Source organism: Scyliorhinus torazame, chromosome 1, assembly GCF_047496885.1.
Source record: "Scyliorhinus torazame isolate Kashiwa2021f chromosome 1, sScyTor2.1, whole genome shotgun sequence".
Classification (NCBI taxonomy): domain Eukaryota; kingdom Metazoa; phylum Chordata; class Chondrichthyes; order Carcharhiniformes; family Scyliorhinidae; genus Scyliorhinus; species Scyliorhinus torazame.
The window spans coordinates 259912676-259927646 of NC_092707.1; the positions used below are offsets into that span (position 1 = coordinate 259912676).

General features: G+C 50.0%; 1 protein-coding gene across 2 annotated transcripts in view; it reads left to right on the forward strand.

The window, feature by feature from the left end:
* memo1 (mediator of cell motility 1) overlaps positions 1-14971 on the forward strand; it is a 99561-nt gene that overhangs the window by 6814 nt on the left and 77776 nt on the right. For both annotated transcript variants that reach the window (XM_072505468.1, XM_072505458.1), the window contains exon 3: positions 8228-8296. In XM_072505468.1, coding sequence (XP_072361569.1) covers positions 8228-8296 — 69 coding nt within the window. The remainder of the gene's footprint in view (positions 1-8227; positions 8297-14971) is intronic.

A 14971-nucleotide genomic window follows, 5' to 3' on the forward strand; every position in this document is an offset into this window, starting at 1 on the left:
CCAGTTGTGATGTTCTGGAGGTTGTGTCAGCCTTGGCTCAGTGATGACACGGTTGCCTTGTAATGCAGGAGATCGTGGGTTCGGGTCTGCCTCCGGAAAACTGAGTGTGCAGGCCTATGCTCCAGTGCAGTATTGAGGGTGTGCTACACTTTTGGAGATGCTGTCTTTTGGGTAAGATGTTAAACCAGAGGCCCACACGTGTGGCCTGTCTTCTCCCTCGACGGATTGAGAAGGTCCCGTGATATTCAAAGAAAAGCAGGGGATGCATCCACTCTCCTGGCCAATCCCTCAACCAACGTTACTAAAGCAGATTATCTCTCTGTTAATCTCATTGCTATTTATGGGATTTTGCTGCTTGCAAATTGATTCCCATTTATTATAGCAATGTGTAAACTCAAAGTACATCATTGGCTGTCGTGAACTGCTTTGGGAAAGTAATTAAATAAATGTAAGTTTTTTCGATATGACTGAACCAGTTGTTTAATTAGCTGTTTCAGTTTTCAGTTACTAGTCAAGTAAGTGCCCTGTGGCAAATAGCTACCATTACCCATCCTTAACTTGTATTTGAATACAAACCTCTTGCATGAAAAGACAATGCAAGCATTCTTAGTCGGTTTCTTGGTTAATCTAAGAATGTTTCTGATCAGTTCAAGATATTTATAAGTGTTAACAACTGTGGGCCAGCAAAACTTTAACCGGTTCATTTGTTATAATTTTGTCCTTGAGGGTTTATATAAAGTGCTGTAGTAAGGTCGTGCTGATGCCTGTAAACATGATGTGAAATGCTTGCATTGCATTGCTGTGGGCCGTGTATCTGGGAATGGTTGCTGCACTACTTTCACAGCAGAGAAGGTCATGTTAAGGGAGTGCTGCATTTTTGGAGAGCTCTTCTTTCAGACAAGGCTCTGCGTATCTGCTCACAAATGTATCAAAGATTTACTGGTACAACTTGAGGAAGATTAGGAGTTCCCCTAGTGTCCTGGCCAACATTCCTCCCTCGCCCAAAAGCACCATGTCCTCCCCCACCTAGAAAGACGAGGGCAATTATTATATTGGAACACCATCACCCCTGCAGGTCACACACCATCCCTACTTGACCATATACCGCCATTCTTTCATCCTGCTGAGCCAAGTTCCTAGAACTGAGTACCATCACCGCACTGAATGTAGCGGTTCAACAGGAATACAAAAACAGCCAATACAGACTTTGTTTGGGCCAGGGACAGGAGGGAGAAAGTCAAGATAAATTTCCTGAAAATGTAGAGGCTTTTTGGATTTTGTAATCTATTTGCTTCTTTTTACTTGGCCTTGATCGTCAGATATCTTAAACTGCAAAGTTGAAGCTTGGATGTCATGTGAATATCTGCAAAGTTGCACATGTTGAATTATCATTTTAATTCAGCCCCAAGCATTTGGGGCGGGATTCTCCCATGCCGCGCCATTTGGAGGAGGAGGGGGGAAGCAACACCCAGCTGACGGAGACCATCTCTGGGAAGGGTCAAGGCGACACACATGCCAGCCCCTGTGAGGGCATGTCCAGCCCACTGTGGCGCAATGAGGAGGGACGGGCAAAACTGGGCGGTGGACGGATACTGTGGGCAGGGGTCAGGGTGCCTGCGTGTCTGTAGCGACACCAGCCAACCCGGGCACACATGTATCCCATGGTACCTGGCTGTCGAGGTGTCAATGCGCCATCGTTAAACATGTTGTATCCCCCTCCCCCCTCCTGCAGATCGTAATGTTTGGGCACCAGCCAGCGATGTTTGCCGCCGTGGCGGGAGCAGCTGCCCTGCAGGCGGCACTTTGGCAGTGTTGACGCAGGCGGCTCAGAGCAGCGGCGGTTGCAGCAGAGGGACTGGCTGCAGAGGACCCCGTGCCACCCGCTCAGGCTGCAGGCACGCCCGCACGACAGGTGCAAGAGGAGGCGGAGGCGAATGATGACCACCACATCATTGGGGATGCACAGGACGAGAATACCGATCTTGATGGGGCGCAGGGGAGGAGGAGGAGCAGGTGGTGGTGCCAAGGCGCCAGAGGCGCCCCATGAGGTCTCGAGTGTACCGTCACCTCATGTCCTTCGAGGACCTGCCGGACAGGGCATGCAGGAGAGGACTCTGGATGAGTAGGGAGACCGTCGCACATATATATGCCACCTCATAACACACCTGGCACCACGTGGAACGGGAGGAGGACATGCTATCTCGGTGGCCGTCAAGGTGACGGTTGCCCTCAACTTCTACGCGACGGGGACCTGTCCGGTATCTCCCAGGCATCGGTGCACCGGTGCATCCGAGCAGTCACCGCGCCCAGTATGCCATCGCCGACCGATACATCCAGTTTCCAGAGGACCGCGCACACCAGGATGCTCGGGCAGCGGGATTCGCCTCCGTGACCAGGATACCAATGGTCCACGGGGTGGTTTATAGGGTGCATGTCGCCATGCGTCCACCATCGGAGAACAGGGACGTGTTCATGAACAGAAAGGGGACCTACTCCATGAACATTCAGGTGGTCTGCGACCACCGCATGAAGATCATGGATGTGTGCGCCCGGTACCCCGGCAGTGTGCATTGCGGTCGTGGCTGATGCCGCCTATACGGAGGCCACAGACCAATGCGGAGACCTGTTACAATGAGGCCCATGCAGCAACCAGGGGTGTTGCCGAGAGGCGCTTTGGCCTCTTGAAGATGCGCTTCAGGTGCCTGGACCACTCTGGAGGGGCCACCCATTCAGAGAGTGTCGGCCGCATAGTTGTTGTCTGTTGCGTCCTGCACAACATAGCCCAGCAGAGGGGCGATGTCCTGGAGAAGGAGGCTTAAGGGGAGGCCGATGAGGGTGACGCATCTACATGAGGAGGAGGAGGATTGTGGGGGGGGGGGGGGGTGCACAGACGCGACATGGGGGCTGGATATGGCCGGGAGGCTGCACAACGCCACCGGCTTGGCGAGCGAGCACGCGAGGCGTTGATCGCCGCACGTTTCACCAACGAGGGGGAGGGCATCGCTGAGCTTCCGCCCAAATGCACCATCCAGCACCCCCACCTCCCGCACCATCCAACAACCCTAGCTCCCACACCACCACTTTCACAGCACCTTGCACCTGCGGCACAATGGGATGGTCTCACACAATTGCTTGTGTAAGCGGGTGTGACCATGTTGAATGATGACAACCCGGGTGGTCCCTGTATTCGTTACGGACACTCCATCACATGGCCATGTGGGGTAACTGGCGTCGGTGTTCCGAGGACGGTTGGGGGGAGGGGAAACGCAGACCCGGCCTCACCGTTGTACCGAACTTCGACCCCAGCGCCACTTGGTCCCCTTCACGACCCCTCAGGCACCGGACATAGCACAGAGGCATTTAGGTTTGGTGTAACAGTGACTTTAATCGTGACATTCACATACAAGTGCCCTAGCCCCTGTAACTAAGCTGTGCCCTGCACCCGTGCCAATGTACTACGTGTCGAACTTCTTTGCCTTACGGGCCCTACCACTACGCCTTGGTGTTTCCCCAGACAGTACAGCAGGAGTGGAGGCGGATTGCTCCCCGTCGGCGCGCGTTTCCTGGGGCGGCCCAGCTTGGATGGGCCAGGCTGCTTGGCGGGCGTGCTGGATGGCGTGGTGCCACCCTGTTCTGCCCGCTGCCCACCAGATGCACCAGGGATGGAATGGAGGGAATCAGAGTGTACCGGGACATCCCTTCATGAGTCACCGGGATGGGCCCTAGAACCACCTCCTCCTTCGGGGAGCCCGGTGGCCCCTGGGCCTCACTAAGGGACGGTGATGCGAGCGGAGAAAAGCGCCGTGGCACTACCGACACCTGGCGCTGCCAGTCCTGGAGGCCCGCTGTGGCATCGACCAGGGTCTGAACATTCGCAGCGATGGAGCTCAAGGAGTGCGCCATCCCTGTCAGGGACTGTGCAACCTCCCTCTGGGCTTGTGCGATGCCATCCAGCACGTTCGCAAGGCCGCCGATGCTCTCAGCGATGGCCTGCTGAGACTGGGCCATGGCCTGCTGAGACTCAGCCAGACCCCGGAGTGCGGCGGCAATGTCCAGCTGGCTCTGGGACATGGCTGCCTGTGAGAGGGCAGCCCTGACCTGGGCCACGGATGACGCGAGCACATGAAGCCCCACGCCTTGCAGAACCTGAAACCGTTGCCCCCATTGCCTCCATCGCGGACGCCACCCGTGCGGTGTCGGCCTGGGTGGCAGCCGTAACCGGCATCACTCCCTGCTCCTGGACGCGGATGGACTCCTCAAACTGCGCCTGCAGATGTGGAAGGCGGCCGTCATCCCGTTGTCCACTCCCTGGGTTTCCAGCGCTTTGGGTCTGTGGGTGGGTCTGGTAAGTCCAGGAACCTGGGAACCGTCTGGGCGGCTGCTGGGTGCTGGGGCTGAGCTGCCCTCCGACTGTCCAGCCGCTTGGCTGCTCCTATCTCCACCTGCTGTACTGGTTCGGCTGTGTGGTGTGCACCAGTCAGTGTCCCAGAAGCCTCATCACTAATGTGTCCAACCGAGGTGAGGATATCTGCGATGGTGGAGGGTGTGGTTGACAGCTGTGACGTAAGGTCCATGTCCTCATCGGACCCCAGGTCTGGGGTCTCCTGGGCCGAGCCTTGGACCGATGGACGTTGTCCCCGGCCCATGTGAGGGGCCGTGTCCGGTCTGTCCATCATCTGTTTGGCCGTCCTCTGTGCGTCACTGTCCTGGCTCTCCGTCCTCTCTTCGTCCGTCTCATGGCCGTCAGTGTCCTGACTGTCCATCCTGCGTTCGTCAGTATCGTTTGTGTCGGTCCTCTGTGCGTCCGTCTCTTGTGGCCCGGCTTCGGAAGAGGGCCCTCCTGTCCGCCTTCCTTCCCTCCCTGGCGTGCGTCCCTGTGGGCGGATGGACGTGAACCTGGATGGCGGTGGCTTGTCTGAGACGTTCCGGGACGATCGGCGGCTGGCCCTGGAATACACAAAGCATGTATCGTTAGACACGAGGAGGGGGGTGGGGGGGGCAGTGTGAAGGGGTGGAGTGTGAGGGGGGGGGTTAGGGGCTGGAGGGGGCAGTGTGAGGGGGTGGAGTGTGGGGGAGAAGTTAGGGGGTGGAGGGGTCAGTGTGAGGGGGGGTTAGGGGGTGGAGGGGTCAGTGTGAGGGGGTGGAGTGTGGGGGAGGGGTTAGGGTGTGGAGGGGGCAGTGTGAGGGGGGGTTAGGGGGTGGAGGGGTCAGTGTGAGCGGGTGGAGTGTGTAGGGGGTGGATTGGTCAGTGAGGGGGTGGAGTGTGGGGGAGGGGTTAGAGGGTGGAGGGGCAGTGTGAGGGGGGTTAGGGGGTGGAGGGGTCAGTGTGAGGGGGTGGAGTGTGGGGGAGGGGTTAGGGTGTGGAGGGGGCAGTGTGAGGGGGGGTTAGGGGGTGGAGGGGTCAGTGTGAGCGGGTGGAGTGTGTAGGGGGTGGAGGTGTCAGTGAGGGGGTGGAGTGTGGGGGAGGGGTTAGAGGGTGGAGGGGCAGTGTGAGGGGGGTTAGGGGGTGGAGGGGTCAGTGTGAGCGGGTGGAGTGTGAGGGGGGTTAGGGGGTGGAGGGGGTAGTGTGAGGGGGGGGCTAGGGGGTGGAGGGGTCAGTGTGAGCGGGTGGAGTGTGAGGGGGGTTAGCGGGTGGAGGGGTCAGTGAGGAGGTGGAGGGTGGGGGGGGGGAGTGTGAGGGGGGGGTTAGGGGGTGGAGGGGTCAGTGTGAGGGGGTGCATTGTGGGGGAGGGGTTAGGGGGTGGAGGGGGCAGTGTGAAGGGGGGTTAGGGGGTGGAGGGGTCAGTGTGAGTGGGTGGAGTCTGAGGGGGGGTTAGGGGGTGGAGGGGGCAGTGTGAGGGGGAGGGGGGGGGTGAGGGAGTGTGGCCAGGCAGGGGAGTCTCACTTGCTACTGCGCCTCCGATCTGGCATGGCGCTATCTCCCATGTGGCGGCTCCCCCAGCGAGGTCCAGAGCCCTCTGCTCATGGATGGTGAGGGGGTGCAGAACAGGTGATCCCCCTCCGGTTCTTGCACACTCACGATGGTTGTGGGCTGTCTTATCCTGAGGGGGGGGAACCATCGGAGTTAGGTGGTCAGCAGCAAGACGCCCAGATGTTGGCAGCATTCTGACTGGGGGGGGGGGGGGGGCACTGGGCGCCATGACAGCTCACAAGGGCGGTGTGGTGCCCATGTGGGTCGTGTGGTACGTGGTGCCCTCCCCCTCCGTGGGTGGGGGGGAGGGCGCGCGACACGTGGTGGGGGTGGGTGGGGTGTGGCCCAGGGGAACTCTCGGGGTACTTACCCTGGCTGCCCTCCTGAGGTCGTGGAGCTTCTTGCGGCACTGCTCTCCCGAGCGTGGGGTGTGCCCCACAGTGCTAACGGCGATGCCCACATCACGTCAGCTGCACCTGACTGTGTGGCCGGGTGCCGGTGGCCACGTCTTGGGCACAGGATCGCCCTCCGCTCTTCCACTGCGTCCAGCAGTGTCTCCAGGACATTGTCCCGGAACCTGGGAGCGGCACGGCGGGGCGCAGCCATCTGTGTCGGGGCCTGTGCGTGGATCGAACACATAAAAGTACGTGGCGCCGCGTCAGCCGGGCGTCACGCGATGATGGCGCCAAGCCCACCGCGCTTCTCGCAGCCCCGTTGCTGGCCCCTTTTCAGGGCCTGAATCGATGCTGCCAGCGGCCCGTTAGCTTTCACGGCGGCGTTCACGACAGCGCGGATACTCTGACTCGCCATCGGAGAATCCCGCCCTTGATCTTTCTACAATTTATCATTGAAATAAAATATATATAAAACAATCCCATCACAAAGAGACAGAAAACCAGACCTGGGTAGAAGTTAACATCAGTGATGGTGATGTAGTGCCAGGGTGTCCAATTTCTGACTCATGATCTGATACTATGGGCCTGGAAGCCCATCCAGCCATGTCCCCCTAGGCATATTTATTTTGCTGGTTTGGATTTCATGGAGCAGAAGGATATTTAAAGTTTGTTCTTGGCATTCTTGCCTTGTTGTTAGAGAAGTCTTGCATCGGAGCATCCAAGAACTATTCATATTCAGCCCTTGTCTGTGCCTATTATTAGCTGGCCTAATCCAGAACTAATCCCCCTGCCTTGTGGATTGCTCATTACATGTGTTCTGCTGTGTCTGAAATATTTATCCGGTTGTCCCAACAAAGGCTGCAATGGTCTCTGATTCAACCATAAAGCAGTTGATCATCCATCACGTCTGTTTATAAAAGCCACGTCTCTTAACTTTCTCTCCCCCTCTTGGTAACAGTCATAAATTGATGATGCCTCCTTATTGACTCCTCACCCAGCCTTATGCTATTGGCGCTATCAAAATCCAATATGTTTTCATCCGCATCTCCAACACTTAAAGCTATGCAATGTGGTTTTTGCAGTAGTCATGGATTTTGCACCACCCTCCGTATTATGCTAAATGGTGATTTTGTTACTTCAAGATCTTCCTCCCCCTTTTTATCTACAGCATGTAGATAGATGTGCAGTCCCAGGATAATATGGGTAGGTTAGTTCTGAATTGACTTATACATGGTGTCATTCATTTCCTAGCACCTGTTTATTTTGTAAAATATGTTTAAAACTTAATGACCTTGACACATGTTGTCATCCCTGAGTCCACGGGTTAGCCTAACAAGTGCATGTGGTGAGCAGTGCAGGCGCACAACCATTAAAAATGATATGAAATAGTCTGCTGTTGTGTAAGAATGAGCATTGTACCTAGGGAACTCCTGTGCCTTCGTTGCATTTTTCCACTGGCAATTTCAAGTGGAGCAAATTCTCCATTAGTTTCTTTCCTACACTTTGAAATCTGACTGCCAAGGGAATATTGAGAAATAATTTTAACAAAAATGCAATTTATGGTAATTATTGGGGATGTTATAATTTTCTCCCGCTTCCCCCGTCTGACCCTGAAACAGTCATGAGCTGCACCTGAGCCTCTTGTCGATTGTGGCTCCATAACTGCTGCTGAAAGGTGCATAAGAAGAGCTCCTTGATGACATTCGCACTGAATCTTCTTCCCTCTGTGCCAGGGAGTGCTTGGTTTCAACTCGCTCATCTGAGTTAGAACAATGCCCTGCAGAGGACTTGTGGCTCAAAGCCATGTCCTCCCATTCTGTGATATAGGTCCTTATGCTGGCTGGAGACATATTTATTTGATCTGTGTAAGATGATGTGGGATTCTGGTGCTCATGCGAACCTCTTCTGTTTTTTTTTACAGTCATGCAGGATACACATACTGTGGATCTTGTGCTGCTCACGCTTATAAACAAGTGGATCCATCCATCACGTAAGCAACTCTTAAATGTTGGGCCTTTTTCTCTTAAACAAGGCTAATTGTGAAGGTGAATTGGGTGATGGGCATGGTTAAGTCAATGAAATCTTCCCACATATCAGTGGTGTTCCCCAGGGGTTGTTATTAGGACCACTGCTCTTATTGATGTATATTCGTGCCCTAAACTGGATATGCAGGACATAACACCAAAATATATACATGACATGAAAGGCAAATGTAGTAAACCATAAGGGGAATAGTATCAGACTTCAGGAGACTGGTGACACGGGCAAGTAAATAGCAGAATAACAAAGAGAAGTATAAAATGATGCACTTTGGTAGGAAGAATGAGGAGAGAAGTATAAACTAAATGGTAACATTTTCAAGGGGATGCAGTAATAGAGAGAAATGGGATAAATGAGACAATAAATGGGATACACTAATCAATGAATTAAGAATAGAGCAACTTTCGATAGCTTTTGAAACCAAGGGTCTCCCAAGGAGTACAAAAACAAGGATGTTATGTTAGTCCTTTATGAATTACTAGTTAGGCCCCAGCTGATGTATTGTGTCCAATTCTGGGCGCCACACTGTAGGAAGGATGTCAAGATCTTAGAGAGGTTGCAGAGGACATTTAATGGAGTGCTATCTGGGGTGAGGGACTTTAGTTATGTGGAGAGACTGGAGAAGCTGAGGTTGCTTTCTTCAAAGAAGAGAAGGTTAAAGCGAGATTTGACGTGGATTTCAAAATCATGAAAGGTTTTGATAAAGTGAATAAGAAACTGTTTCTGGTGACAGATGGGCCAGTAGCTAGAGGACACAAATTTAAGATCGTGGGCAGAAGAAAATCAAGGTGAAATGAGAGAAAATTTTGTTTAATGCAAGGATTTATGAATTGAAATGCTCTGATCGGAAGATTGATAGAAGCCGATTTAACTAACTACGAAAAAGGAATTGGTTAAATACTTGAAGGAGGGAAACTTTCAGGTCTATGGGAGCAGAGAATGAGTTGTATAGGTCTTTCAAAAGAGCTGGCATGTTGGAACGAATGGCCTCTTAATCTGCTGTATTGTTCTATGATCCATCCATGAAGGAAATCAGATGGATTACAAACAAGTATGAAAAGGCTTCAGGGGTATGTTTGAGGAAAATTCTGCCTACAGGAGGGGCTGGGACCAGCATGGGACAAAGAGAAAACTTGTGCAGAGGGAAAATATGATCTTAAGAGAAGGAGGAAGGTATAAAGAACAAAGGATACGGTGCCATGATGCTCCGTAGGGAGATTCGCAAATGGTATGAAGTGGAAATAGAAAAGGATTTTATTGGGCATCAGGTGGTTGGAAGGGGGGGGGATTGTAGAATGTTGTGGCCATTTAAAAATGGCTTTAGAGGGTGAGATGTGATAGGTTTGTCAAATTAACATTTTGTCCGTGTCTTCACATTCAGAGAAGTTCAATATGGTGTTAGAGCTACAGGGAACCGGGAGGTAATTTCAGGAAAGACAAAGGAAAAGTGTGGACAGAAATTTGCAATGTAGACAATAATGAGTTTACAGCTCCAGAGCCTTTCCACTCAAAATAAATTTTAATGAGTGTATTGGAGGAGCATTTATTATCCATTCCTGTTTGCCCTGCAAAGATGGTGGTGAGCCTATTGTCAACGTCATTTGAAAAAAAAAACTAATTCCGTCTTTTTATTTCCAGATTTAGAAAAAGCCAGAATTCAGGTTCTCAAACTGCTACAGTGGAATTTGAACTCATTCTCTGGATTATTACTTATCCAGGAACATAACCACTGCCATAGCTGTGCAGTCAGTGCTGATTTGTGAAAGGTAGCAGTATACCTATCTGACCTAATGGTGTTCCACAATAGAATCACTGAATTGGCAGATCGGGGTTTCTGTGAATGTTCTGCACATTTCAGAATGTGATTGAAATGACCCCATGCAGGAGATTACTTGCAAGGATTATAAGGGATGGGATTGGAAGCAACCTTGCTTGCATGGCTCGGAATTTAGTTGGGACGCAGAGAGTTGAGATGAAAGGAAGTGATGATTAATGGCGATCTGGGTCCCAAGCTTTTCTATTTAATAATTGATGGTGACTTGTGAAGAAAGGAGAAACCCAAAGGTGGTCTGTGGGTGGATGGGTGTAAAATATGAGAATTTGGTGATAAGCATGACTAATGGGAGTAAAGCTCAAGTTTGGAAACGCACTGAGTGTAGGGAAGAGAAGAATCGAGAGATCCAAGTACCGGAGTCATTAAAAACTAGCTTGAGTGAAAAAATCAATCTTAAAAAGCTAACCGAATATTGAATTTAGTTTTAACTAGCATAGTTCTAAGATTATAGAATGTGAAAACAAGGATTCAGTAATGACACAGTGGCATTCCTTTTGAAGTATAATGTTTAGTTTTGGGTGTAGAGATATCATAGTGAGGAGGTACTTGTCTGTGATTCAAAAGTTGGGTAGATGGGCTATGAGAACAGACTGAGTAAACTTGTGTTACATTCAGTAGTGATCAAAGTTTGGGGTAACCTGCTTCTGGTGTCTAAAACAGTGATTGGAATTGGCAGGATAGAGGCAGAGTGACTTTCCTCTTGGGGAATCCAGAACATGGAGATAGAATTAGAGTTGGAACATACATATTTAAAATGAATCCACAAAAATGCCTTCACATCAAGGACTGTGAAGTATTGTCCCTGCTGCCATTAAATGCAGCAACAATTGACATGAGAGAGGAGGGGGGGTTGTTTTGCAGTAAGGGTATTAAGAAATATCACGAAAGGGCAGGGTATTAGGATTAATTGACCCAGTCCTGCAAAACGTTAAGTTTACTTGCAAGCAGCATACAATGTTCTTTATAAGTCTGCACTTATGACAACCGTTAAGCAGCTAATTTATTTGTTAGCAATAAACATTAATACAGCTGAAAATCTGTTACCGCCGCCTCCTTCGTCTTTTTAAAATGTATTCTTTCATGGGATTTGGGTGTCGCTGAAAAGGCCAGCATTTGTTGTCCCTCCCTAATTGCCTGTGAACGGAGTGGCTTGTCCCATACCATTTCAGAGGGCAGTTAAGAGTAAACCACTGGATAAAAGCAAATTACTGTGGATGTTGGAATCTGAAACCAAAAAGAAAATGCTGGAAAATCTCAGCAGGTCTGGCAACATCTGTAGGAAGAGAAAAGAGCTAACGTTTTGAGTCCAGATGACCCTTTGCTTTGGGACAAAGGGTCATCTGGACTCAAAACGTTAGCTTCTTTCTCTCCCTACAGATGCTGCCAGACCTGCTGAGATTTCCCAGCATTTTCTTTTTGGTTTAAGAGTCAACCACATTGCTGTGGGCCTGGAGTCATACGAGGGCCAGAGCAGGTAAAGTCCCGATTGGTAATATCCCTGAAGGACATTGGTGAACCAGATGAGTTTTTACAGCAACCAACAACAGTTTCACGGTCACCATTATCAAAACTAGTCAATTTGCCAATGCTTTATTTCTCTCTCCTGCCTGAGCATCTTGTCTCAAAGTTTCAGTCCTTTCTGAGGTGCAGCTCCTCTTATATCGGTTGATCTGCTGTCTCCTGCTCCTGAATGCAGGCCCCAAAAGTGCTTTACATGGACCTCCAGCCAAATACTTGGACCTTGATGGTGAATCCTAGTAAGCTTTTCCACGATGAGAGCCTAGCTGCTGAATGCAATTCTGTACCCATCTGATGGCTGCAGGCGAACAGAAGTAGGAAGCCCTTGTGTTTTGTCACCAAACTCCCCTCTCCTGCTTACACAACATAGAAGGAAAGTTCAGGGCCTCTTCAGTCAATTGTATTGAGCTGCAACTGCCATGGTTCAAATCAACTCACTTAGACTGGCTAGGAGATTAGCCTGTCTGACTCAACCGTTCATTGGATAAGCCCTCTCTCTATATTGCTCAACTACTGATTGGATAAATCCCTGTCTGTATCTGAGAGGAACAGGAGATAGTTTGCAAGGACTGTGGAGTCGAGGGTGGTTTAAGTGGATGCTTGGTGATGGCAAATTTAGAGGAGAGACGAACAACACTGTTTACAATATTGATTAAAATGAGGGCCAGGAGAGTAAATTTGGTGATCAGTATTATTGTGGGAATGGGGTGGAAGGACCAAGGGGACCAGATGAGCTTGGAGTTGGCATGGGGGGAGATGGAGGACAATGGTGCAAATTCTGGGTAGGACAGGGAACATTGAAGGAAATTTGTCCAATTGGGCTGGTCGAAGGGAGGGAGGCAGCTGATCAGATGGTCTTTTGGTAGGACAGAACTTGAGCATTTCTGAAAAGACAGACATGCTGCACTCATCAAGGCAAACATAAGAATGCCAATTTTCAAACTATCACAACAGCTTCTATCACAGGATAGACTTGCCAACCAATTGGCAGCCTTTTTTTCCCCTGTAGTATAAATTGTGATTGTTTGAAATTTAGCATTCTTTGTTCTGATGAGTGCAAGATGGAAAGCTTCAGCAATATGTCTCTCTTTTCACTGATAATCAGATTGTCACTAAGGTCAAGTCTAAGAAGTCCATGAGCTCACTATTCTTAGTGTTGGCGCTGAGGATGGAGGGGAGAAGGAGAGTGGCGAGGAATTTAAGACGACTATTTGCAGTGGGAAAAAAAGGCAGGAGTAATCTTTGCATTCCATGGCTATCCTGGATTCAGCAGCAGTTTTCGTAGATGAATGCAGGCCCCAAAAGTGCTTTACGTGGACCTCCAGCCAAATCTGGCAGTGAATGGCTAAACCAGTTGTGCATCATGTCCTTTCAAGTTTCTGTCCCTTGGACTTCAGGGAGTAAAGGTGAGGGCTAAATGAAGGGGAAAGGCCATAAAGGTGAGGGCTATATCAAGGGGAAAGGCCATAAAGATGAGGGCTATATCAAGGGGAAAGGCCACTTGAGTATTTTATCAGGGACTAGGGCATCCAAAGTTGAGGTGATCATGCGGTTGAACAAATCAGTAGCTGCAGAAATATTGTCAGTTCAACCACTTTCACGAGAGCAAGGCAGAGATCGGCAATAAATGCTGGCCTAGCAAGTGACGCCCACTTCCCAAGAACGACTAAAAGAAAGTACTGAACAAAATCAGAAACATAGGCTTAAGGGAAATGGGGAGCCTGTAGTTAGGATTTATACTCTCTCATGCCTCAGTGAGGAGAAGTTGATAACTTAAATGGTACAATTGCTCCAGTTGAATGGAAAAAACAATGGCTGCTTCCTTTTGCTCGATTGTCCCAACAGGAGAATGCAGGTCAATAAAGCTGGAGAGGGTTGCCCTGTTTTGCGTGAAAACAGTAAAAGATCAGTGTAGGGTCTTCCGTGGTTCCAAATGCTCTTGAAACATTGCTGGAATTCTCACTGCAGTAATAAGCGAATATTGGAATGTTCGTATGTGAAGATTGCAAGTATATTCCTTCGTTGGCTTTACTTGGATGTGAAACTGAACTGCCCCCCCCACACCCCCACACCCCCAATGCACCCCTCCCCCCAACCCATCATGGCGGACGTGTGCCCTTGCATTGCTGTTTGCCCACAAGTGGAATGCTTCATGTTTGCTCGGAAACCTGTGGAGGAACCTGTCAGGGAATGAAGCTCTGTTTATCTGTGGGGCATCTCAAAAGCAGGGCTGGATGTTTTACTTGTCATTTATTTTTCTTGTGTTACCGTTTTCTCCTTCAAAGTTTTCATCAATAAAAAATTACTGACCTGTGTTTGCTGTACTAATTGTATATGTGACACCCCATTTATGTTTTGATGGCCTGGGTTTGAGTGGTGCGGACAGTTATTTTCTTTTTAAAAAGTAATTTAGAGGACCCAATAATTTTTTTTCCAATTAAGGGGCAATTTAGTGTGGCCAATCCACCTATCCAGTACATCTTTGGGTTGTCGGGGTGAAACCCACACAGACGTGGGGAGAATGTGCAAACACCCCACAGACAGTGGGCCGGGATCGAACCCGGGTCCTCAGAGCCGCATGCAGCAGTGCTAATTGCTGCGCCACCGTGCTGCCCTGCGGACAGTTATTTCCACTGCAACAGTAACCAGTGTTGGAAGAGAGTGACTGGCAGTGCTAAATTGGGATGTAGGCAGATTATGCTGCAAATTAAAATTTTGGACACTTGCAACAGCACTGGTTCTGTCAGTTGGGAAACCTGAGTTGCCACATTTCTCCATCTGTGCAATGGGGCAGACCTTAATGGGGTAAGGAGAAAAGGGTAGTCATTTCAATACCTATGGAGAATAACATTTAAACTGGTTTCTCATTGTTGAGTATAACCTTTCCACTGTCCCACTTTAGATACTGGATCCCAAAAGTCAGAATCCAAGTTGTAACTAGAACGGTCTTTAAGTCATTTAAAAAAATTTTTTTTGAGTATCCAATTCCTTTTTTTCTAATTAAGGAGAAATTTAGCATGGCCAATTCACCTACCCTGCATATCTTTTTGGGTTGTGGGGTTGAGACCCACGTAGACACGGGGAGATTGTGCAAATTCCACACGGACAGTGACCTGGCGCCAGAACTGAACCCGGGCCCTCAGCGGCGTGAGGCAGCCGTGCTAACCACTGCGCTGCCGAGCTGCCCTCTTTAAGTAATTTTAGCACGTTGTTATTACAGCATTGATAGTTTAGTCAACAAATAGCACTTGACCTTTCCTACTTTAGGGTGAC